At 35.0% G+C, this 23783-nt stretch overlaps 3 protein-coding genes across 3 annotated transcripts; 2 read left to right on the top strand and 1 right to left on the bottom strand.

Annotated features, from left to right (window-relative positions):
* The first annotated feature begins 7589 nt into the window (after window positions 1-7589).
* Window positions 7590-8646, top strand: LOC133797275 (RING-H2 finger protein ATL52-like). The gene has a single exon (XM_062235132.1). The coding sequence runs from the start codon at window positions 7809-7811 to the stop codon at window positions 8334-8336; it is 528 nt and encodes a 175-aa protein (XP_062091116.1). The 5' UTR covers window positions 7590-7808; the 3' UTR covers window positions 8337-8646.
* A 2428-nt stretch (window positions 8647-11074) lies between these two features.
* LOC133797274 (vacuolar protein sorting-associated protein 2 homolog 1) lies at window positions 11075-12973 on the bottom strand. The gene is made up of 5 exons (XM_062235131.1): window positions 12773-12973; window positions 12292-12422; window positions 12041-12145; window positions 11514-11774; window positions 11075-11381 (listed from the first exon to the last, which is right to left on the bottom strand). The coding sequence occupies exons 1-5, from the start codon at window positions 12807-12809 to the stop codon at window positions 11238-11240; spliced, it is 678 nt and encodes a 225-aa protein (XP_062091115.1). The 5' UTR covers window positions 12810-12973; the 3' UTR covers window positions 11075-11237.
* A 2551-nt stretch (window positions 12974-15524) lies between these two features.
* Window positions 15525-17027, top strand: LOC133795404 (uncharacterized). The gene is made up of 4 exons (XM_062232853.1): window positions 15525-15756; window positions 15835-15957; window positions 16149-16657; window positions 16833-17027. Exons 1-4 carry the CDS (start codon window positions 15525-15527, stop codon window positions 17025-17027), a joined length of 1059 nt encoding a protein of 352 aa, XP_062088837.1.
* The last annotated feature ends 6756 nt before the right edge of the window (window positions 17028-23783 follow it).

The raw sequence follows: 23783 nt of genomic DNA, 5'->3' as shown, positions 1-23783 counted from the left end.
AAACAGGGTTTAACCCTAGTTCCTCTTTAAACCTCGACCGTGGCGGACGAGCAACTGCATATGTACACATCATCACCTAAGCTCTCCAGCTCAAGGATGGTCCAGCTTTCTTTTGCCTTTACCTGCACCACATAGCACCCGTGAGCCGAAGCCCAGCAAGAAAACATAATATAGCATGATATAATATCAACAGTGATTGTATTAATTATCCAGGACCAACAGCCCAAACAAATAGGTGACTATCACAAAAAGTCACAAGTATGGACAGCTTTTAGCCACGTGATGGTAGGATCACCAGGGCTTAACATATATCAAAAGTCACTAATATGGGAACAGCACCCTTTAGCCATGTGACGATAGGATCACCAGAGCTTAACAAATAAGTGAGCATCTCACAAGCTTTAACAAGACAGGTGCATGGTGATTAGTCACCAACATAACCTTCCTCCTGACTCTAGAGTCATAACTGTGGAACAGCGTTCCCTAGCCATGTGACAAACAGTCACTGGGGCCATATGCCCTGGCTCTGAATAACTAGTCTCAGACTAGCCAAGCGCTTATAAGTTCGTCGACCTTAGGGTCGGTCCAGCGTTAATACCCCATATGAGTTATTCTTGCTGATATCGATTAGATCCAATCTTCATTTGGCTCGGCGTTCATAACGCTATGCCATTTCTGACTCTTAGGTCAGTAAAACACGACCAGTGTTCAACTCATTGTGAACTTGACTAATAAATCACAGCTTCACAGATGGATCTAACACCATTGCCGAGTCTGACTAATAAGTCAGTGCCATACACAAGTAAGCCATGCCACCAAACATATATCACATGACCAATATCTATATACAAGGTATTCAGCATGCTTACTTAACTAGTACAAGTACAATTAGGACCATGCACGAACACAGAGGCTCAAGCTCTGAACGATATCATACTCAGTATATAAAGCATGTCCTAATCACATGTTTCTCGTGCATTATATGCATTATATTTAACAATCCAACATGCACCAATAGTAGCCATGCATGTCACATTTAATAATCAACCCACATGCATCAAGTATAGCCATGCATGTCACATATACACAAGGTGCAATTTTCTTACCACATGGCATAATATCATTCTCTCAGTCATATATATCAGGGAGCCCTTAGTCCCGTTCAAATATTCAACCGGGTGTAGTTTTCTTACCTCAGATTCGAGCTAGAACGAATAAAAGAATGACCCTTGAGAACGATCAACTTTTAGTCCTTTAGCGGTCACCTAGTCATAACCAAATATAGGATACCATCAATAAAAATGATCAACATAGGTTCCCAAACCAATATCTAGCCTCTGGGACATCAATCCAAACTAAACCAAGTAGTAGGATCGACCCTGAGGCCTAAGGCTAGCATCCCCAAGTCAAAAACCCATTTCTGGCCAAAAATGCCCTTATGGGTCGCGGCTCACCACAGCCATGCTGTAACGCCCTGGTTACCCCAGAACAGTTACGGTGAACGGTGGACCGAAAATTTGACTCGCTACCCGAGTCCTTTGGTCAAAAACGTGCTCTAAGTGTAATTAACAGGTTAAGGTATAAAATCAATAAAAAGGAAATGGAGATTTTCATTACAAAGTGCTCTGCAGAGCTAATCAAAATGTTTACAAGTCGTTCTCAATACAAAGTGGTCACTATTGCTTTAAATTTACAATCCCGCCGACCTAAGCGGCAAAATTAGGGTAAACCCCCTAGTTCCTCTGAGAACTCCTTGGCCGTGGTGGTCAAGCGACCGCATATGTACACATCACCACATCAGCTCTCCACTCAAGGCTAGGTGAGCTTTTCTTTCCCTTTACCTGCACCACATAGCACCCATGAGCCAAAGCCCAGCAAGAAAACATAATACTTTTCATAACATTATCAAATGATTATCATTATAATCACACTGAACATAAAGCTTTCGAACAAACGAGTGAACATCACATGATCTTAGCGGGGGAGAGTGGCTGCTAGGTAAGCCACTAGCCTCCAAGCACTTATTTCATTCATCGACCCTCGGGGTCGGTCTGGCATTAATGCTCTTTGAGCCATTCAATGCCAATAGTCGATTAGATCTAATCTCCGTTGGCTTGCGTGATCCACGCTAAGGCCGTTCTGACTAATGAGTCAGCGCTACGTGACCAGTGTCCAGTATCACTGCCGAACCTGACTAATAAGTCCCAGCTTCACAGTTAACACTAACACCTTTGCCAATTCTGACTGATGAGTCAGTGCAACGTGACCAGCGCCCAGTACCACTGCCGAACCTGACTAATGAGTCACAGCTTCACAGTTGATACTAGCACCTTTGCCAAATCTGACTAATAAGTCAGTGCTATGCATAAGTGTTCAACATATGCTAAGCATTCCATATTCAATCCATGTCCATATTACTCAACCAACATGCCTCACAAATATCCATGCATGTCACACATAGGGTGCAGTTTTCTTACCTTCGATTCGAGCTAGAATGAACAAAAGAACGACCCTTGAGAACGGTTTAGCTTTTAGTCCTTTAGCGGTTACCTAATCACAACACATATGGGATACCATCAATAATCAAGATAACCAAGGGTTCTCAAACCATTATCTAGCCTCCAAGAGATCAATCCAAACTAATCCAAGTATTAAGGACACTCCCGATGCCTAAAACTAGGTTCCCGGGGTCAAAACGAGCAAACGGGGTGAAAACAGGGCAAGGGCTGCGGCCCTAGCACCTTGGGCCGCGGCCCCCAGGGTTCCCAGAGGCAAGGATCGCGGCGCCCTTCATCAAGGGCCGCGGCGCCTAGCAAGCACAAATTCCTGACACCTGCTTCATCAAACTAGGGCTGCGGCACTCAAGAACAGGGCCGCGGCGCTTAAGAACAAGGCCGCGGCCCCCAACCCTGGGCCATTCCCAACCGCGTTTTTAACACTCCAAAATCATACCTAAACATTCCCCAATCATCAAAACAAAGTTCCCAAGCTTCCCCATGCATCAAAACCCAAGGTTCAAACGGATCGCAAACTCAACAATTCACAAAATCAATTCAAAGCTTAGAAACTCGGAAAAACTCAAAACTTAAACTTCGATTACCTTCAATTGGGTTGTTTTCCGTCGAATCCTTCGGCTAAGAAGCTTCTAATCTTTCCTAGGATCGCTATGCCTCGATCCTCACTTGATTCCGACTCCTAGAACTCAAGATTTCGTCAAATATGCTCTGGGTGGCAAAAATGAACTAACGAAGGAGAACGAGAGGTTTTCTATCGTATGTTCTATCTGATAAACTACTTCAAGCTTAAGTAACCTCAAATAAAACCTAATGCTCGGGGTCCCGAAAACACCCCCGGGGACATTATAGTCAAAACCTCCAGAATTTCACCCTGATCTCAAATATTCCCAATTTATCACCAAATGAATATTTCTATTACCCCAAAATTGACCCCGTTATGATAAAACCGCTAATCCACTAAAAATGACCGTCTCATGTCAAATAGCTCGAATATATCTCCATAATAATGGAATCTCATTCACAAATCAAGTTATACACCCAAATTCACAAATTACCCTCAACGGGCCAGATTATCATCACACCCCTGTAAATAGAAATATGGACTCACATGCACGCATTTCACATCATATCATAATATAATCAACATATACATGCGTTTTATCAATTAATAACACAATTAAGCAAGTATGGCCCTCCCGGCCTACTGTTCACGCCGTTAAACACAACGGAGAATTCGGGGCATTACACATGTCGCGGCTCACCCTTAGACAGAGGCAAAACCTCCTCAGAAATCAACATAGGCCGCGGCTCACCATAGCCATGCCGCGGCCCTTTACACAAAACAGCAAGCTACCAGCTTTTCTTCCCCTGCGTTTTTCCTCGAAACCAAACCTTCAAACCAGTTCCAAACCTCATCCAAACACTCAATCCAACCCCTAAACATCATCTATATCAAACCCTCATCAAAACCCAAGGTAAACATCAATCAAAACTTCCATTAATCCAAAATTTCCATCAAGAAATCACAAACTAAAACTTAAATAAAAAACAGAGTAAAACCAGAGATTCCATGGATGAAAATTACCTCAAACTTGAGATTAAACCCTCTTCAATGGTTGAACTAAGTTTCTAAGCTCCCACCTTTAATCTCCTAGCTTGTCCCTTCAGATTGGCTTCAAAATTCCAAAGAGAGAAAGAAGGAAAATGGTACACGGGTGAGGGAGAGAGATAAGGTTGATGAGGCTCTGTTTTTGTCATGTATTTTCTACAGCCTTGAGTTATATAAATCTTAGGGGTGAAAAGACTATTTTGCCCCTAGGTCAAATAAAGGCTTCTAAAGTCTCCCAAGGGTAAAATCGTCCTTTCTCGCTTATCTCGTTAATTATAATTAACGCTCTCCAATTCCCGCTATTCTCAAATGCCAATAAATCATATCCCATTACCCTTTTATTCCCAGTAATGCTCTAATCATCAAAATGACCCCGAACCCCAAACTTAAACCCGTTATGATTAGACCGAACACTTACATTTCATGATCATCTCATGCCTAATAGCTCGAACCAATCCACCTTATAATGTGGCTATATTAATTAATCACAACCATGCACCCATAATACACAATTACGCCCACAGCGGCCAAATTACCAAAATACCCATATATTCATAAATACACCCATATGCATGCATTTACCCTCATATAATAATATAATTCATATAAACATGCATATGATCATTAAATAACATCATAACTCAATTATGGCCCTCCCAGCCTCCTAATCAAGGTCCTAACCCTTATTAGGAAATTCGGGGCATTACAATTTTAAAACTAGAAAGTAAGAAGTTTATTTTGTAGCTAACATTTTTAAAAATATTCAAAGAATAATGATATTATGATTATCTTTAACTGCATATTGTAACATATACTTATAAATATTAATTTCAATTAACTATATATTGTAACGTATAAACTATAATAATTTATATAAATATTTCTTTTAATATTAATAAATAAATTTATATTGTATATATAATATGAAAGTTATAAAATAAAAAAGAAATATGTCATTTGTTTAATTAAGAATATTATATATTTATATATATACCAATATTCAAATATTGAAAATCAATAAAAACCCCATCAAAATGTGTTTATATTCAATTAATATATCTCATATAAATAATTTAATTCTATCACAATATAAAAGAAAATAGAATAAAAGGTTTATAGTTGCTTGGAAAACTAGTACCTCTGTATGCATATAAACCATATTTTAGTAATTATTTTGGATTACCGTATAAATCAAACTTTTTATTTAAATTACCATATTATTTGTAATTTTCCCTATTTTTTTTAAGTGAAAATTACATATTATATGGGAATTTTAATAGATTGTGCAAAAATATGGCTTTTTTTCAAGAAAAGTTAATCTATGGCTTTTTTTGTTTTAATTTCACTTTTATGGGTTTAGTTTCCCATATTTTTGTATAAAAGTTTGTTTATGTCATATTTTCACTCTTAATCAAGTTTTATGAATTTGGAAGGGTATGTTTGTAATTTGATTTTTTTTTTAGCTTATTTGATTTTTTTTATATAACTATTTTTATATTAAATTTTTCCATGGTTGTTTTGCAAATTTTTTTTTTTTTTTGTAATATGAATTGTGTTTATTATTATTTTTATTTATTGTAAACATTTTTTTTCCTTTTTTTTTAGGTTGTACGTTTTTTTTTAAAACCTGGGTAAGGTAACCAGTTACTTAATTAATTTTTCAAAGTTATGAAAAAAAATCCTATAGCTAGCTTAAATAACATTTATCTAGAGGGGTAACCAGTTACTTGTTTGTGTTTTTTCACATTTATGTAAAAAATAATCTTAGAGGTTAAATAACATGTATCAGGAGAGGTAACCAGTTATCATAATAGGTTGACGAGTCACTCATATTAGAAATAAAAAAAAAACATCACATTTGAAGGAAAAAAAGAAGAAGAGTAAGTATCATTTAGTAACCTAGGTAACCAGTTACCATATAGAACCCAGAAATATACACACACATCAGAATGTGAAGGTAACCAGTTACCACAGATCTCAAGACAGAAAAAAAAAAAAAAGACCAGATCTGACCACGAACCAAGCGAAGACAAGATTTAAGTCATTACTGATCCAAGCGAGTTAGAGATTCAAGCTACAGAGAATGGCGATTTTCGAAAATTGGAGTGCCCACCAAGGATCGACTTCCCCACCCTCATCACATAAATACTGTTCATCATCATCATCATCACCGTCACCTCCATTTTCCTTTTTCTCGTCTTCTTGGTACCACCATCAAACCCTCAATCTTTCCACCTCACACCCACCACCCCGGCCACATCAACAACAACAACAATACCGTAACCCACCACCACCCTACCTCACCGTGACGTTAATCCCCACCTCACCCATTGCCAACATTTCCTAACGCCTAAAACCCATCAAACCCAGCCTAGAAGACCCATTGAACCTGCAAAAGAAAACTAAGATTTTACAAAGGAATCTCCATCCTTGAAAAGACAAGCCACGAGATCGGAGTTCTACGATAGAAAATTGCATCCACGGTTTATTACTGGGAGAGGGAGAGATAGACAATCATGAGTTCGGCGACGACAACCCCAATAACATACCAACTAGGACGGCGAGATGAAACAAAAGAAGAGGTGTGGTTGGTCGTATTCTTCACACTACCGCACCATTTATGACTGAAGAAGATGATGCCGCAGTCGCGACTCCTCTTGGAACATTAATGGAGGCGATCACTTTAGACAATAGAGATGTACAAGCCGGTGTGAACAAAGAATTCGACCAGGATTTCATTCCTTCTAGTCTAAGCCCAAATAATCATGTGAAAATTACATATTAATTTTGATTTCCAATATGGGATTAGTTTTCCCATAAACTAAGTTTTTCTTAATTAAATTTTCCCATACAAATTAAAGAAAGTTTAACTCCCATATTTTTGCACATTGATGGCTACGAAGCCATATTTTTTAAAAATCCCATTTTTTTAATGGGATAAGTAACCAATGTCTACTTTCGTTGGTGTCCGTCAGGACCTAGCCCATTAAGTCCATTAAAAGCTGACCCTGGACCCACATGTCAGCTATTTATTGGCTCATTTAAAAATATATTTTTTAAAATTAAATTTAAAATAAGAAATTATTAAAAAATAATTTAACCAGTAAAAGATCAAGTATTAATTCACAAATTTTTCAAAATATTTGGAACTCCCAACCAAAAAAAATGATAGCAATTTCTTTTCCAGACAAGATTCTAACGCAAATAAATCATTTGTGAAAACAAACTCACAAGAAAACAAAATCAAAACTGCGACATTTAATTTGACAATGAAAAAAGAAAAAAAAGTGCGTTTGATCATTTTAATACTTATCTTCAAATTTTGAAATTTGTCCATTGTATCTGCAGTGAACGTACGTTACTTTTTATCCATTTCTATAACAATTTAGCCCACTGATTCTCATCTATTTTCTCTCAAATGTTTATTTATTTATTCCATTAGAAACAACACAACCACCACGGTTATTAGACTAAGCACTTAATATTAATTAATTTAACGACAAGAAAAATAAATAAATAAATAAACAAAAATAGAATTAAGGAATCTTCGTCTTAATAATGATTATAATAAATAATAAACAACTTCTTTTAATCCTCGCACCTGAACACATTCCCTTTCCCCAAAAAAAACACCTCTAATTCCCCTTTTAATTAAGTTGTCGCTTCCTTCGTTTCTAACGCACATGGCTACTCCCATCACTTACCAACCACCTTCTCCTCCGCCACCCCCGGCCGCAAAATCGAATTTGCCCATGTTGTACTACGGCCTAATTGTCGTCGGAACAGCCGCGATCGTTCTCGCTCTATACAACATCATAGTCATCAGACTGTGCTCCGATAGCCGGCGGAGGCAGCTATCATCACAGAGGCAAAACTCGTCGTTCGTTGAGGTCAATACGACGTCGTCCAGGATGGGGTTTGAGAGCAGAGAGTTACCGTCTAGCTTCAAGTACAAAAAAGAGAAGGCGGAGGCTGTGGCGGAGGACGAAGTCGATCAGTCTGAATGCCTGGTCTGTTTATCGGCTTTTGAAGAAGGAGAGGAGATTAGGAAACTTCCAAGATGCAAACACTCTTTCCACGCTCCTTGTATTGACATGTGGCTCTGCTCTCACTCGGACTGCCCGCTGTGTCGGACGCCGGTGGTTGTAGCAGCCGACGGAAGGTGTTATCGACTTCTGATAAGTCCTCCCGAGGAGAATTCTAGACAATAGTTTTGCTCAATTCTGCAATCCCTGTTTGAGATTTTTTTTAAAATATTATTATTATTATTATTACTACTTTGCAAGTGGCGGTGTTGTTAGGGATGAGAATGGTGGTAAAAGTCTAATGATATTTGATAGGTTGATAGTGGGGACGATGATGACTAAAGTAAGGTAGAATGAGCAGACTTGAATGATGTTTGACTATCTATGCATGGGATGAGATTAGCCAGTAATAGGTAACTTGGCCCACCCCCATCCCCACCTGTAAAAATTCTTGAATATTGTGTTTGCCTAGTATAACGCCTTCATTTTTTTTATACATACATTTTCTATTTTCCAACACATTATTATTTTCTTGAACTATTAACTATCACAAATTTAATTCCTTTTAGTCCCTAAACTTAATATATATATATATACAAAAAAAAGAAATAATACCACTGATATTAGTTCCAGAATATACATTTTAAATTACACAATGATCTGAAACTCCACCTCGAGAATAAATTTATCGAGCAAAACTTGAAAATAGGATTTATTTTTGTATTGTAAGTTCATTCAGAAAACATTTGAAGCTGATCAACTTAAAATAGTTATAGTTGAACTCTCTCGTCACTGATATTTTGGGAGAATTCCTTTGGCAACTGAATTAACAGATCAATCACTGACAATTGCCAGAATAAATTAATTTCAATTACACATTCTCAGTAAGAAGGATGGTTTAGTATTTATATTCACAGTAATGATACAAACACTTCCAAATCACGCACTATTTTTACACACACATGCATGTTATGCCATGTCAGCCAATTTTTTCACCAGCATAACGCACGACAATTTTTTCATTTTTTTAAAGAAAAAAGAAAGCAAAAACAGAGGTTGGTTTTGGGGCAAAGCTTGAATAGAAACCACAATGAGATTGACTCTGTTTGAGTGGAAATTTTTTAAGAAAAAAATGGCTGTCGATAAATTTCTAAGGAGGTCGACTTCGATTTCGTCATCATTGACCTGCGTGATAGAACCTTTCATTTATCTAAAACACGATAAAACCACCCAGATCTCTTCTCTTGTTTCTTTTTTAAATTTTTGAATATTATATAAATAAATATATTTATATTCGTATACAAATGTTCCTTTATCAGTTGAGTATTAGAAGATGATGATTGGTTTTCAAGAATGCTATACAGAACAGAGACAACTTTAGAAGGAGCCTTAGCTTCTAAAGCTTGAGCGATTGAATCCGTAGTAGTTGGTAGATACGATGAAGGCATTGTTACTGCTTGTAAATCAATTACTCACTCTTCAAAAATAGATGATAACACAAATTTATTGAAATTAACAAGGCTGTAATGATACTCATTTCATTTGCAAGTTCAAATCAGTTCAACGCTCTTTTGCAACACTTGAACAAAAGTTAAAACATACTATTTTACTGTTGAATGGTGCTGAAATTTTTAACTAACTGCAGTACTTTGACTTTATTTTGTGTTCAATTATACACATATATACAATATATATTTTTGTATGTTAATTTGAATAATTTAGTTGATATATATCAATTGTTCTGACTATGTCAATTATTATGTTGACCTTTGGCTATGGTTTTATATGAAGGGCTACGTGAGAGTGGCACAAATTTTGATAGTGCATTGTTGTTCTGGCCATAGTAGTAGAACATGGAAGAATTGAGATGGTTACGATGAGATAGTGAATTAGAAAGGAAAACATTTTTGAAGATAGTTATTTAGACTTTGATGCATGTAACAATTAGTAATAGCATATATATGTACTGTACTTTTGCAGAAGAAATAGCATTGAGATGAGTTGAAATGTGCCACATCTCAATTTGATTGACATTGTAGGATAAATAATGAAGGCAGACAACACTTTTTATATATACGTTTATTAATTAAATTCTAATTGACATTGTTTATCTTAATTCATTATTCTGGTAAGGATTAATCTTCTCACATATTATAAAAACATAAGAGATGATATACAATGAAATGAAACAAAAATTCTATATAAAATACCAGTTCAAACGCAGGTTTGATGGATAAAATAAAAATAAACGCACTAGTAAAGTACAAAACAATAAGTCTGATAAAAAAATAATAGAAAACAATGGGATATTCACGAAAAAAACGACAATGAGAAATATTATGAAACTTTTTGTTGCTTGGAGTGATGCTGGTTTTTTATGAGGAAAAGCTAGAAAAAATAAAAGAAAAGAAAATTGTCAGGGAGATGAAAAGTCATGAACGTGTGTGAGGAATGGACCAAGAGGGGTGGATGGGGTATTTTAAGTAAATAAGTAAAATTATGGTTTAAATTAACAATTTTAGATCGTTTTAAAAATTGGCTGACATGGTGATTGGCCTCCTATTACCTACGTGTACACTAGGAGCGGGAAAAGTGAGGTGAGCACCAAAAGTGGCTAGGAGTTAGTTTTTTGGGCTGTTATTGTATGGGAGAGGGGTGCACGGTTTACAGTGAGGGCTAGAGTATTTGAATAAGGAGTTAGTGAGAGGGTGGGGGAGAAATTAGTGATTGTAACCAGCTTTGGGAGAGACCCTGGCTCTCAAATTCCAGGAGGTTGAATACAAACAGAATTTTTTTCTTTCTATTTTCTGTGTGTTTGGCTACTATTTGATCTGTTTGACAGGGAGTTCCTATCACATTGCATGCCATGTATGTGTGTGTAAAAATAGTGTGTGGTTTGGAGGTGTGTATCATTTACTCTCATATTTAATCATCAAATGTAATCTTATTAGATTTCCATGTTCCAAACCCTGAATCCACACATTCTTGAATAATCACAGATACTATAAATGGGTCCAGCTGAATTCTCACTTTTCACAATAGTAGAAAGAAAAGTATATGAATAGTATACAAGCCATGAAGGAAATACTACATCCTTCTTAAATTATCTAACCTCGCCTGTAAATCACTGTCTATGCCACCGTCTTCGGGCCCTGCTGTTGCTGTTTCCACTTGAGCAACTTTGGCCTTAGCAGCTGGTGCAGCAACAGTTGCTGATGGCGCATTAACAAGCTGCACATTGCAATACAAGAACACATTATTGTTTGTGCAAGCTTCAACATTCTAATTTCAGTAATGTCACAGATAACACCATTGACAGATTGTTTGTCATCAATAAAATGAAAGAAACAGTGAAAAAAATACCTCTTGGTTGACGTCAATTCCAATCTCGTCGAGCACCTGGTTTACCAATTCATCTGTTTCCTCCTCTTCCTCATCTCCTTCCAAAGCATCATCGATTGCATCAGCCATCACTTCAGATACTAACTCCATCTTCTCATTCTGCCTCTCAAACTCTTGCATAATTTTCTGTAGTGATGGCAGGTTCATCTGTCTATTCATTTGCCCCATTGCCTTTGTCACACCTTTCATTGCCTCTCCCATTGCTTGTGTGGATTTCAAAGTCTGAAAGTAGAAGAGCATATAATTTAGTATTTTAATCAACACTTGCGAAATCAACAAGCACTTTACCTCAAGAACGATAAAGAGAGCAGTAACTACAAAATTTAGATTAGGCTCAAATTCCGATGTGCATCACTCTTACCATTCTTCATCATTTAGAAATTAGTAAATATATGTGTTTTCATTCGCAGTTAAAAGCTATCGGAGAAAATAATTCTTTCAATGTTTGTCTCAGTTTAAATTAATGCAATTCGCAAACTAAATATTACCTGGATTCTAAGAGATACTCCCTGAAGTTGTGATTTGAGCTTGTAAAACTTTTCAATCTGATGTCTCGTTCTAACGAGGTCTTTCGCCATAACTTTCACAGCTCCCTGAAACAAAACTAAACTGCATCAAATACAGTAGGATGTTTGAAACTCTAAGTCAAAATGTTTCCATTGAACCTATAATCCTAATAAAAAAAATATCAAGATAAATAATGAATGAGATCCAGAAAGAGCCAAAAGAAATCACGCACCATTTGCCCTTGCTTGGCACTTTTCTTTATCTCTTGAATTAATTTTTTCTCTTGCGACTGAAGAGTTTGCCTCTCCCTTTCTATTTCTCTGATTGATTTGTCCAGCATTCTCTTGTTTTCCCGCAGAAGTTCTGACATTAAAATCATATATGCTTGGTCTCAGCTTAAAAATTGAATGCTTTAACAGAGTATTCGTATACTCCTAATAATGCCAATTCTCGATCGAAAAGGTCACCAGCACTCAAAGTAAAAATACAAATTTATATACTGAAGAAAAAATATTTTCTCCGTCCTCGTCCAGTAAAATCAAATTCCAACAAAAACATACACAAGAATCTAAAACCTAATTAAAAATAATAAGTCGCTTCACAACTCATCTGAATTATCACATAGCAAACAATATTTAACGATTTGAAGAAATAATCGAGATTAAAAAATCGTGGTCCAATATCGAGATTAAAATTTCTATTGTTTAACAAACCTGCTGGAGTTTTTCGCTTTCCCCAGAGAAAACTCATGGCGCTAGATCAAACGGTCCAAACGGTCGAAAAGCAAACTTAATTAGAATCTCTGATCGGATCGGAATAGATCGAATAGTCGTCTTCTCTGGTTTGTATGGAAACAAAGAGAGAAATAAAGCTTTTGATCGTCCCAATTCTTACGCGTTGTGCCCACCCAACTGCAACTGGTTGAGGAATAGAATCAACGACAAACCCTCAACCTTAACACGTGGCGCGAATTAAGTAGGGCCCAGCTGATCGTTAACTTAGCGCACTCACTCTCCTTTTCTTTTGCGGGCTTTTACACGAAGCCCAATCAAATGGACAATTAAGAATGGGAATTTTTCATAAATACGACTTTTTAGCCATAATTGTGCAAAAATATGGGAATCAATCTTTTTATAATATGTATGGAAGATTTTATATAAGAAAAACTTGGATTATGGGAAAAATAAGTACATACCACAATTGAAATTTAAACAACAACACATCAGTACAAACACAGGGGTACAAATGTAATTACCTATTCAATCCTCCTCTGCTCATCTGCTCATGCCTGAAACACGATCAAACTTTTCTCCAAAAACCACGTAACTATCTACAGATTCCTTCCATCTATGGCACTCCATTCTCCGGTGATAGCTTTCTTCTTCGGCAATAAATCGTATCTCCGGCGATCACCACAACAATCGACCAACTCTAGCAAAGGTTTGACCCCAGCTTCTGCCAAAAAAATTTAAGAAAAATCTTATCACTAAAGCACTGGTCCCTTTCTGCAAAAATCGAAAAAATTCCAACATTCTTCCAATCATATGAGCTGCAATCTTTGAAGATTCCGACGACCTGCATATCCACTACACGATCAAGAAACAAGGTTTGCAAGAAACTGTATCCTCTGTCAACTCTGTTCTATTGTCATTTTTTTTTTCAAACTATCTTAAATTTTCTACATAAAACTATATTATTTGCATACAAAATCAAAAATTATAGATGAACTATTATCTTGATTATAATGAAAATGATCATGATCATAATGTGCTTGCTGAAAAACACAAACAATTTATAAACTAAAAAATTGAAAAAAATTATCCAAGCTCACTGGTTTGTGTACATTGATTAACCAAAAAAAAAAACAAGAGACAAGAACTTTGAAATTTTTACATCCTAATTTGTCTTTACAATAAAAAGAATAATTTGATATTAGTGTGAATTTTAACAGCCAAAACATTCAGAAACTTTAGGACAACCAGTTACTTGGAAAAACAATCAATAAAATCAACTAAATGTTTCAGTAGGGTATGAGACTACAGATTAAGGGAACCAGTTACCTTCCCATTGGTTTGTGTACATTGATTAACAAAAAAAAATAGACAAGAAACAAGAACTCTAAAATTTTTACATTCTAATTTGTCTTTACAATAAAAAATATATATATATATTTGATGTAGCTGTGAAGATTTACTGCAATAAGGTAACCAGTTACCGTGAAAAACAACCAATATATAAAACTAAGAGGAAATTACAACTATATAAAACTAAGTGTAAAAATAGGCAATATATGATTCAATATTAAGGTAACCAGTTATCCTGCAAAAAAAAAAAAGTCAATGTGTAAAACTGAGTGTAACAAGTTACCCTGCAACAACAGTCAATATATATAACTAATTGGAAAAACAAAAAATATATAAAACTAAGTGTGACCAGTTACCCTACAAAAGCTAAATGTTTAAGAAGAAGATGTGATTAAATATTAAGTTAACCAGTTACCTAGCCCATTTAGAACCAACTAACTGCTTAAAAAATTGCCAAATTTTACAGATATGGACAATATTACTTCTTTGGTTCAATATGGAGGCAATTGGAATGAAAACAATGAGTACCAAGGGTACACAATGATTGGGATATTAATACCACCAAATTGTTCTCTTGACAACTTGGTGAATTTGATAAAAAATGAGATAAAGGAAAAAACAACAACTATTGAAGTTTCTTATCAAGTAGAAAAAGGAACACCACCAATGAAGGTTGTAACAGACAATTCAGTGTTGTTCTTTCTGGAAATAAAGAAAAAAGTTGCAGCTAAAATAATAGACTTACCATTGTGTGTCACTATAGTTCAAGAATCAAGCAATGAAAATGACCTTCTTCTATTAGCAAATCAGAAAGCTACAGCAGAAGAAATGGAGGTGGGAACATTATTAATGCAAGAAAATCAAGCTTCCATCAATGAACAAATGTTACTTGAAGAATGAATGTCAAGCACAACAAATGAGGGCATAAATGTGTCATACATACCTCATTTTGCTGAAGAAGTAGTTGATTTCATAATTGAGGACAATACAAAAAGAAAAAAGAAGTTGGATGAAATCCAACTAGTAATATCTGATTACAGAGTGAACACAATAGAGCAAGGGAAAATTTACAAGGATAAGAACATAGTCAAATCAGCTCTTAGCTACTATGCAATGCTGCATAACTTCCAATTCAAAAAAAAAAAGATCAGAACCTAGAGAGTACCTAGTTACTTGCGCAGATGAAACATGCAAATGGTTGGTGAGAGCATCTAATTACAGAAATCAAGATTTATTCAAGGTACGGAAATGCAATCCAAATCACACTTGCTCTGTTGAAATTGTTTTGGAAGACCATAAGCAAGCAAAAAGCATCGTAGTTGGGGAATTAATAAAGAATAAGTACAAGTCAATCAAAAGAAATTACACTCCAAATGACATCATGAATGATATGAATGATGATTTCGGAGTTACTATGGGATACATAAAAGCATGGAGATCAAGAGAGAAAGCTTTGCGTCTAGTAAGAGGGAACCTCGATGATTCATATCAAAAGTTGCCAATATATCTTTACATGTTGAAGCAAGCAAATCCAGGAACAATAACACACCTACTCACAGAAAACGAAGATAGATTCAAATACCTATACATAGCTTTCTCTAACTCAATCAAGGGTTGGAGATACTTGAGGCCTATAATTGTTGTTGATGGAACTTTCTTGAAAAATGCACATGGTGGTACCCTATTTTCAGCATCAACGTTAGATTCAAACAACAACATTTTCATGTTGGCTTTTGGAATAGCAGACTCTGAAAATGATAACTCATGGCTTTGGTTCTTCTCCAAACTGAGAGACACCTATGGAGAACCCGAAGGTATGATAGCTTCAACGATATATTCTTGTTTACAAACAAATAGGAACATTTTACCAAAACAAAATACACAAATACATGCTATTTCTTTTAGAATCTGAACAAAGTAACTGGTTACCTTCACCAAAATAAAAATAAAAATTGAAAAATACTTAATTTTTGTTTTTTTATTTTAAAATATTTGTACTCCACAGGATTGGCTATAGTTTCTGACAGACATAAGAGCATAGACAATGCAGTACATATGGTGTACCCAAATGCTTTCCATGGAGTTGGCATGTTTCACTTACTCAATAATTTGAAAGGCAAGTATGGGAGCCATGGAGAAGAGCTACAGATGAAATTCATTGCAGCAGCAAAAGCATACACAAAAACAAAATTTGAACACTACATGAGAGGCCTTGATAGAATTGATAGACGCATTAGGCCCTATTTAGAAAAAGCCAAGTATGAAACTTGGGCAAGATCATACTCGCCAACAAAAAGATACACCATGATGACATCCAACATCGCAGAATCACTCAACGCTGCACTAAAAGCTGCAAGAAATCTCCCCATTGATATCTTGGTTGAATGCCTTAGAAGTTTGGTTCAAAAGTGGGTTTGGAACAACTCAAATAATGCAAATGGAACATTCACAAAAGTCTCTACAGCAACAGAGAATGAATTGAGACATGACATTGTTTCAAAAATGAAGTATGAGGTATGCAACTAAACTTATTCTTACAAATCCTTATTCTGTCAATAGATGGTAACCAGTTACCTTCCATAAAAACAGGAAAAAAAAAATTACACAGAAGCATAACTAGTTACTTTAAATCTTAAGTCTAGTTAAAATGTTTATTATCTGATTCTATTTCATGACAAACTATTTTTAGGTCTTGCCTTTCAACACAATAGAATACCAAATTCGTGATCAAAAGGGGATAAATTTCACAGTAAATATACATGATAGAACATGTATTTGCAATAGGTTCCAAGAGGATGAAATACTTTATGGACATGCAGTAGCTATCATTGCAAAGAGAAACTTGAGTGTGTATGATTATTGTGCAAAATTCTACAGAACATAGACGTTGAAAGCATTGTATCAAGAAAATGTTCATCCTTTGCCCCATAAAGATGAATGGAATCTCCCACAACACTTGGACATAATAGTGCTGCCTCCAAATGCAACAATCCCTGCAGGAAGACCAAGAAAGAAACGAATAAGATCAAGAGGGGAACATAAAGTAATAATCACCTGTGGGAAATGTGCACAACCAGGACATAACAGGAAGACTTGCAGGAATCCTCCATTTGAGAAGCCAAACAAACAGAAAAAGCCAAAGACATAGATTCATATTCTACAGCAAAACAAACCTTTCATAGCTTTACTCATTGAAAGAGAGACTTTCATATTCATCAAGTATCATTTAGTATTTTAATAAGATTGTTTCAAAATGAAACACATTGATTGATTATGCAAACTTATAAAATCCTTTCAAAATAATTTCTTTGATTTGTTTGCTTCTTATTTTTCAATGCTACCATCACTATAAATAAAACATGACGACAAAAAATGATCATACCCAGTTACCAAAAATTAACAACAAAAACAACGATATAGGTAACTGGTTACCCTGAAGTTTCAATACAAGATAAATTACCCCACAATAACAATCTAAAAGCCAAAAAAAGAAAAATTAAAACCTTTACTTTCTTCTATCACAAGCTCCTCTATATATAATATTAAAGTTACTTTAATATTAACTTAATAAACTGGTTGCATAACTATAAAAAAGACAAGCTTAGGGGAAAAATTAAAAAAAAACACTTAAGTAATCAGTTACCCTCAGTATATTAGGAAACAAACAGCCTGAGTACCTGGTTACCCTCAAAATCATTCTTGCTCGAATATCACCAATAAAATTAGTTAAACAACCCAACTGGGAACTAGTTTCCCTCAAATTATTCCATAAAACAGTGGAAAAAAATACAAAAACAAACAGAAAACTAGCTATCTGCTTTAAAGTGTTATCTAAAATATATATTAATAATTTCAATTAACAAACAACAAACCAATGGGGAAAAAATTAAAAAAAAAAAACAATTAAGTAACCAGTTACCCTCGGAATGTTAGCAAATAAACAATCTAGGTACCTGGTTACCCTCTAAATCATTCTTCCAAACGCTTACAACAAAAGAATTAACAAAACGATATACTAATATGTATATATAAAATGACCTTAAGAATCCCAATGTTTTACATAAGCAGAAATTTAAAAAAGCTAACTGTTAAACTAGAAATTGATCCATCATTTAATTACAGTTGTAGCAAAGATAAAAAACCAAAAGAAATATAATATCACTAAAAGCCTATGCAGCAATTTTCATTCTTTTCTGTCTCCTCTCCAGAAGCTTTTCAGTGAACTCATCGCTAGTTAAGTATCCCTCAAGTTCTTTGTTCTTTCCATGATAGTACAAGCTGACAGCAATGTCTTTGCGAAGGAGACGAACATCAATATATTTAGGCATCTCATTCTCCTTCCCAAAAATTATTTGCTCAGCAAAATATGTAGAAAACACCCCACAATCACTGCATAATATAAAAAAGTAAAAAAAAACAACTAAGAACATATAAACAAAAAAGAACACAAAAAAAAAAAAAACTAAAATCAAATAAACAAACTAACCAATCAGTTTGTTGAGGAATGCCTTTAGCAATGCTCAACTTCAAAGCCTCATTCTCTGCCACATCATACGGGCTAACATCAAGATTAATATTGTACGCCCTATTTTTCCCATGGGCTGATTAGCAGGCCGAGCTTCGGACTAATCATGGTTAGTCCATAAACATCCCCCAGGTCGGAGCTCCTGTCTTGAGGTCGTACCCCCCTTAGCTCGAGGAATCCTCAAGGACTCGCCAAGACTCCCAAGACTGGAGCAAGGAATCGGAAGGCCGAAGGTCGGGTCAGATGCACAGCTCGTTGTACGAGCTAGATATGGAGGCTATGACCCCTTGTAAAGTCAACACACGCAAGATAAACGTGCATATATCTGACATCACGTGTCCGATATCTCCCTGACTTCTCGGACACGCTGCAGGAACGTGCGTGTTCAGACACCCACGGCTGGGTTGGGCCGTGCGGCCCATTATCTCCTTACCTATCGATTTGACCATACTTATGTGTCAGGTTTAGGAATTAATCATGAATGTCACAAAGTTGATATGACAAATAAGAAGGTCACGGGATGACCTCCTTACCAACTTCCAGGTGCCTTCTCCTATAAATATGGAGACCCTGGGAGTTGATAAGGGTTGGAAAAAATAGTCTCTGGAGGGATACACTTTGTAACCAAATACCTAGAATATATCAATAATATTGACTAGTGGAGTAGAAGGATTTTAACCTTTGAACCACTCAAAAACGTGTCTTGAGTCACCTATTCCATTCACTAAGATCTTATATCTGTTACGGTTCTACATTCGGCACTAATCCCTTCCTCTCTTTCTCTTAATTACCTGTTGGCGAAGAACCGCGTTAACAAATATCTTTACGAACATAGAAATCAATCATCTCCAATAGAAGAGGAATCAAAACAGCAAAAGCCTCAACTATAGGTAAAGTCTGATTTTCATGCTTTGCACCAGACATTGAATCATACACCGTAAGAGATCTCTGCTGTACATTAAAGTGCAACAAAATCCAGTGCATAAGACCCTTCACATTAACAGGCATGACAACATCATCAAGCAAATTCCAATGAGTTGCACAAAACATGGATTCCCCCTTCATTATCTTCAAAGCAACGCAGCTCTCATCTATTTTAAATGCACCACTACCTTTTTTCTTAAAATCTTCATACATAAACACTATGTTTTGCCCAAAACAAGTGTCAGTCGTAGATACTCTCCTCTTCAAATCTTTAGACAGTTTAACCTTTCTCCTCAAGTAATACATCATCACATCAATATACTGCATAATAAAAAAATACATGATTATAAAATGATATGGGTAGAAACAAATCTACTATGATAGTCAAGAAAAATTTGTCACACAAGGGTAACTGGTGACCATCATCAACACAAAACCAGTTACAATGTTTGGGTTGTTGGTGTTTTATGCCCTAATTAAAACCCAAATTCTTTGTAATCTCATTTTATTATCAATAAAAGAATAGAAATCATTTTTTGACTTGGTCAATCACTTTGCTCACATGTTTTATTTTCATGATTATTTGTTTAATATAAACTTCTATTAAATCCCGAGCATATAGCTAATCTTATTTATAGTGACGTAATCACAGTTGAATATAAATATGATTATATGTTCAAAATAAGTTAGTCCTAAGATTAGTCAGTGCACCAGATTTACACTGACTTGCCAATCTACGATATGATCTACTTAGACATTACAGTGTTATGTTCTTTCCAGAACATTAGCAAAGTAGATAAGATCGGATGTATTTGTTACATCGGACAGGACCGATATTGACAGTTGATAAGATAAGTAAACATACCGTTATTATCTATTCTAGTCATATCATATAGTTGACCATAGGTCAATTCAATCTCAATTCTGAGTGGTTAGTATTCTAATTGATTATATTATTTGAGTTCTTTGACTTGTTCGTTACCAGCTTACCCTACGGACTAGCCCATACTTACATCTTGGGAACTCGGTAGTATAATTGAGTGGGAGTGTTAATCATAGATATGAACATCTATAACTTCTGATGAAGAAGTGAAATGATGGTTTCCTTTTAGTTTGGTTCAAGGTGTTAAATGATAGAGATCTCATTTCAGTAATTAAATTAGTTTACTGAAATATCATTTACAAGGAACTAAGTGTTTTAAGGATAAAATGCAACGAGGGGTAAAACGGTATTTTAGTCCTATCTCATTGTAGACCGTCTATAGATGATTGAGTGACAATTATGGTTGTAACAATGGATAATTAATAGCGTATCTATATTTGTTATAGAGCGTTCTATGAATTCAAGAGTGCAATTCCAAGTCTATAGTGGAGTCACGAGGAATTAATAAGTTAGTAAATTTATTTGTTAGATTTATGATAACTTATTGGAGCTTGATTTCATAGGCCCATGGTCCCCATTGTACCTTGGATAAAATCATCTAGATAGTCTCAATTAATTGATTTAATCATCAATTAGAATTATCAAAGTTGACCAAGTCAATTTTGGATAGTTTCATAGAGTTGTGTAATTTTGAGAAGAAAAGAGAAATTATGGCAGATTTATTAATTAAGATAAATTGGTATCTAAATTAATAAATAAGTTTAAATCAAGGTTCAAATTATAAATAATTAATTTGATAAAGGATTTAAATAATTATTTAATTAATTAAATCAATAGAAAATAATACAGGCATTGATTTTAAGTCCAATGGGCTTATAATTAAATAGGAAATTTCACGGGCCTATAGCCCATGATAATTTCTACCTAGGGCTTCAAAATGGCTGTTATTTTATTGATTTTTTAATTAAATTAAATGACCTAATTGAGTCTATAAAAGGAGTGCTTAGAGAGAAGTCAAAAAAGAAGTTTGATAAGTCACAAGTCAGATTTTCTGATAGTTTTATATTCTCTCTAAACACAAATCCTTTTTCTAAGCCACTTTGTTATTTTCTCTTCTTCTCTTTATATCTATCTCATGTGTTGAGAATTGCCCACACTAGTCTAGGTGGTTCTAAGGATACATTGGAAGATTGTGAAGAAAATAGAAGATCGGTTCAGTTTCTTGGTAATACTCTGCGACAGACAGGATACAAGAGTTAGAGAAACTGAAGGAATGACTCTTTAATTCCGTTGCGTATACTGTAAGTATTCTATTATTTGTTTCTCTTTGAATTCTATTTTAGAAACATGTTTTAGGCTATCTCGTATTAATTTGTTTAATATTAGATATACATGAAAATAAATAAAGATCATGTATAAGTTTTTTCCAACATGGGTAACCAGTTACCCAATGAACTACAACAAAGCAAATAGTAAGGGAACTGGTTACCCAATAACATCATAATATATAGTATAAATAGATCACCAGACTTATTACCTTGTAAAAAGAAAAAAGAAAAAAAAACTCCAAAATGAAAAACCAGATAAATTAAAAAGGGAGAATCTCACTGATGAATCAACGAATTGCCTAGAGAAATAAAGGCTATGAAACCAAGTCTTCTAAAAAATATGAACAAAAGTGAAGTAAATTGGTGGGTCCACAGAATTATCATCATATTTTTTGAACCAGAACAATACATTAAAAAACAAAATAAAAAAGTTAACAAATTAATCATACATATTACACAAATAACAAACTTTAAAACAAATAATGGTTGTACATACTTGTTCCTTTTCTTCAAATCACGATTAATCCAAGAGTCAAACTCAGACAGTTGTTCTTTAGTGTGATTACCACCAAGTTCATTGGAAAAGGGACAAATATTATCCAATATCGTCCTCTTTCTTTTTTGTTTCACTCCAACTTCAGCAGATCCAAATTTTGTTAAGAAAGAAGATTTTACAACAGTGCCCGGCTTCGTTTGCCTTTTCCTTCCCAAAATCAGACCAGTATCAACTGCTTGTGCATCATCATAAATCACAATTGACCACTTACTTTTATCCTCCAAAGAACTATTCTCTTTAAGTGGCCTCTCAACCTTATCATTAATAACTCTCCATATTGCATTAGAGACATGAAATGTGGGAGTTCGAGGACTTGAGCATACACTTGAATCAACTTTAATTGGCTCCTTAAAAAGAAATAAAAACATACAACCAATACTACATTACAAACAAGAAAACAAGGAGGAAATAAACCAATTACTTAAACAAATAAAAGGAAAATAAGATCTTACTTTAACAATAGTAAAAAATTGTGAAGCAATCTGAACGGAATGCTCCAAATCAACCCCCAACTCCTCACTAATATCAACATTTTGGTAACCCCCAGAGGAATGGCCATAAAAAAAAAATCCTAAAAATACAAAAACCAGCAATTTTTAAACAAAATATAACCAAATTAGACATCATAAAAGGGAAACACACAAACAATAGAAACCAGTTACCTCAGAAGAAGCCTCAGCATGCATAGGATCTTCAAACTCTCCACCAACATTATGATTACCAGCTGCCATAGATGCCTTAATACCATCCAACAAAGATATAACAGAAGCAAAATCAGATGCAAAGGATGCCTTCAATTCAGAAATTGCAAGCAATATAGACTTCTGGGAATCTTGCACTTCAACCAATTTTGATTGAATGGCAATAAGATCCTGATGCATATCCGAGGAACTAGCAGCATCGTCATCGGGTGGATCTGTTGGCAAAAACTTGCTTTCAAAAGACAACCCTCTCAGAATATGCAGTCTCATTTCTTCAGTAGTAGGCATTATGACATTAACATCATACTGCAATAATCAATTTTTTTTTTAAACAGACGACACAAAATAACTGTAACAAAGTAACTAGTTACCCAACTATAAAACAAACATAATAAAAAATAGAAAGAGAATGACAAAATAAAATAAAAAATAAAAAAAGCATTACCTCTTCCTCCAATGGAACGTTATCAACCAAATACTGATATGACACACTTCCCCTGCTTGTCCAATTCAGAATCCTTGGAAACAAACAATTAACTCGTCTACACAACGCTTGAGAACAAGAAGGAATTGTCTCATATATCCCTATAAGGAAAGCAATAGGGAAACCATAGCACTTATAACTATAATTATCCAGTGACCCATCAGATTTCCTAGGAACATAATCATACATGGCATTCCTATCTTTCAAAACTGCTCGCATCACACACCTAGTTCTTTGCC

This window comes from Humulus lupulus, chromosome 8, assembly GCF_963169125.1.
Source record: "Humulus lupulus chromosome 8, drHumLupu1.1, whole genome shotgun sequence".
Taxonomy (NCBI): Eukaryota; Viridiplantae; Streptophyta; class Magnoliopsida; order Rosales; family Cannabaceae; genus Humulus; species Humulus lupulus.
This window is presented reverse-complemented; position numbering and strand designations above follow the sequence as displayed.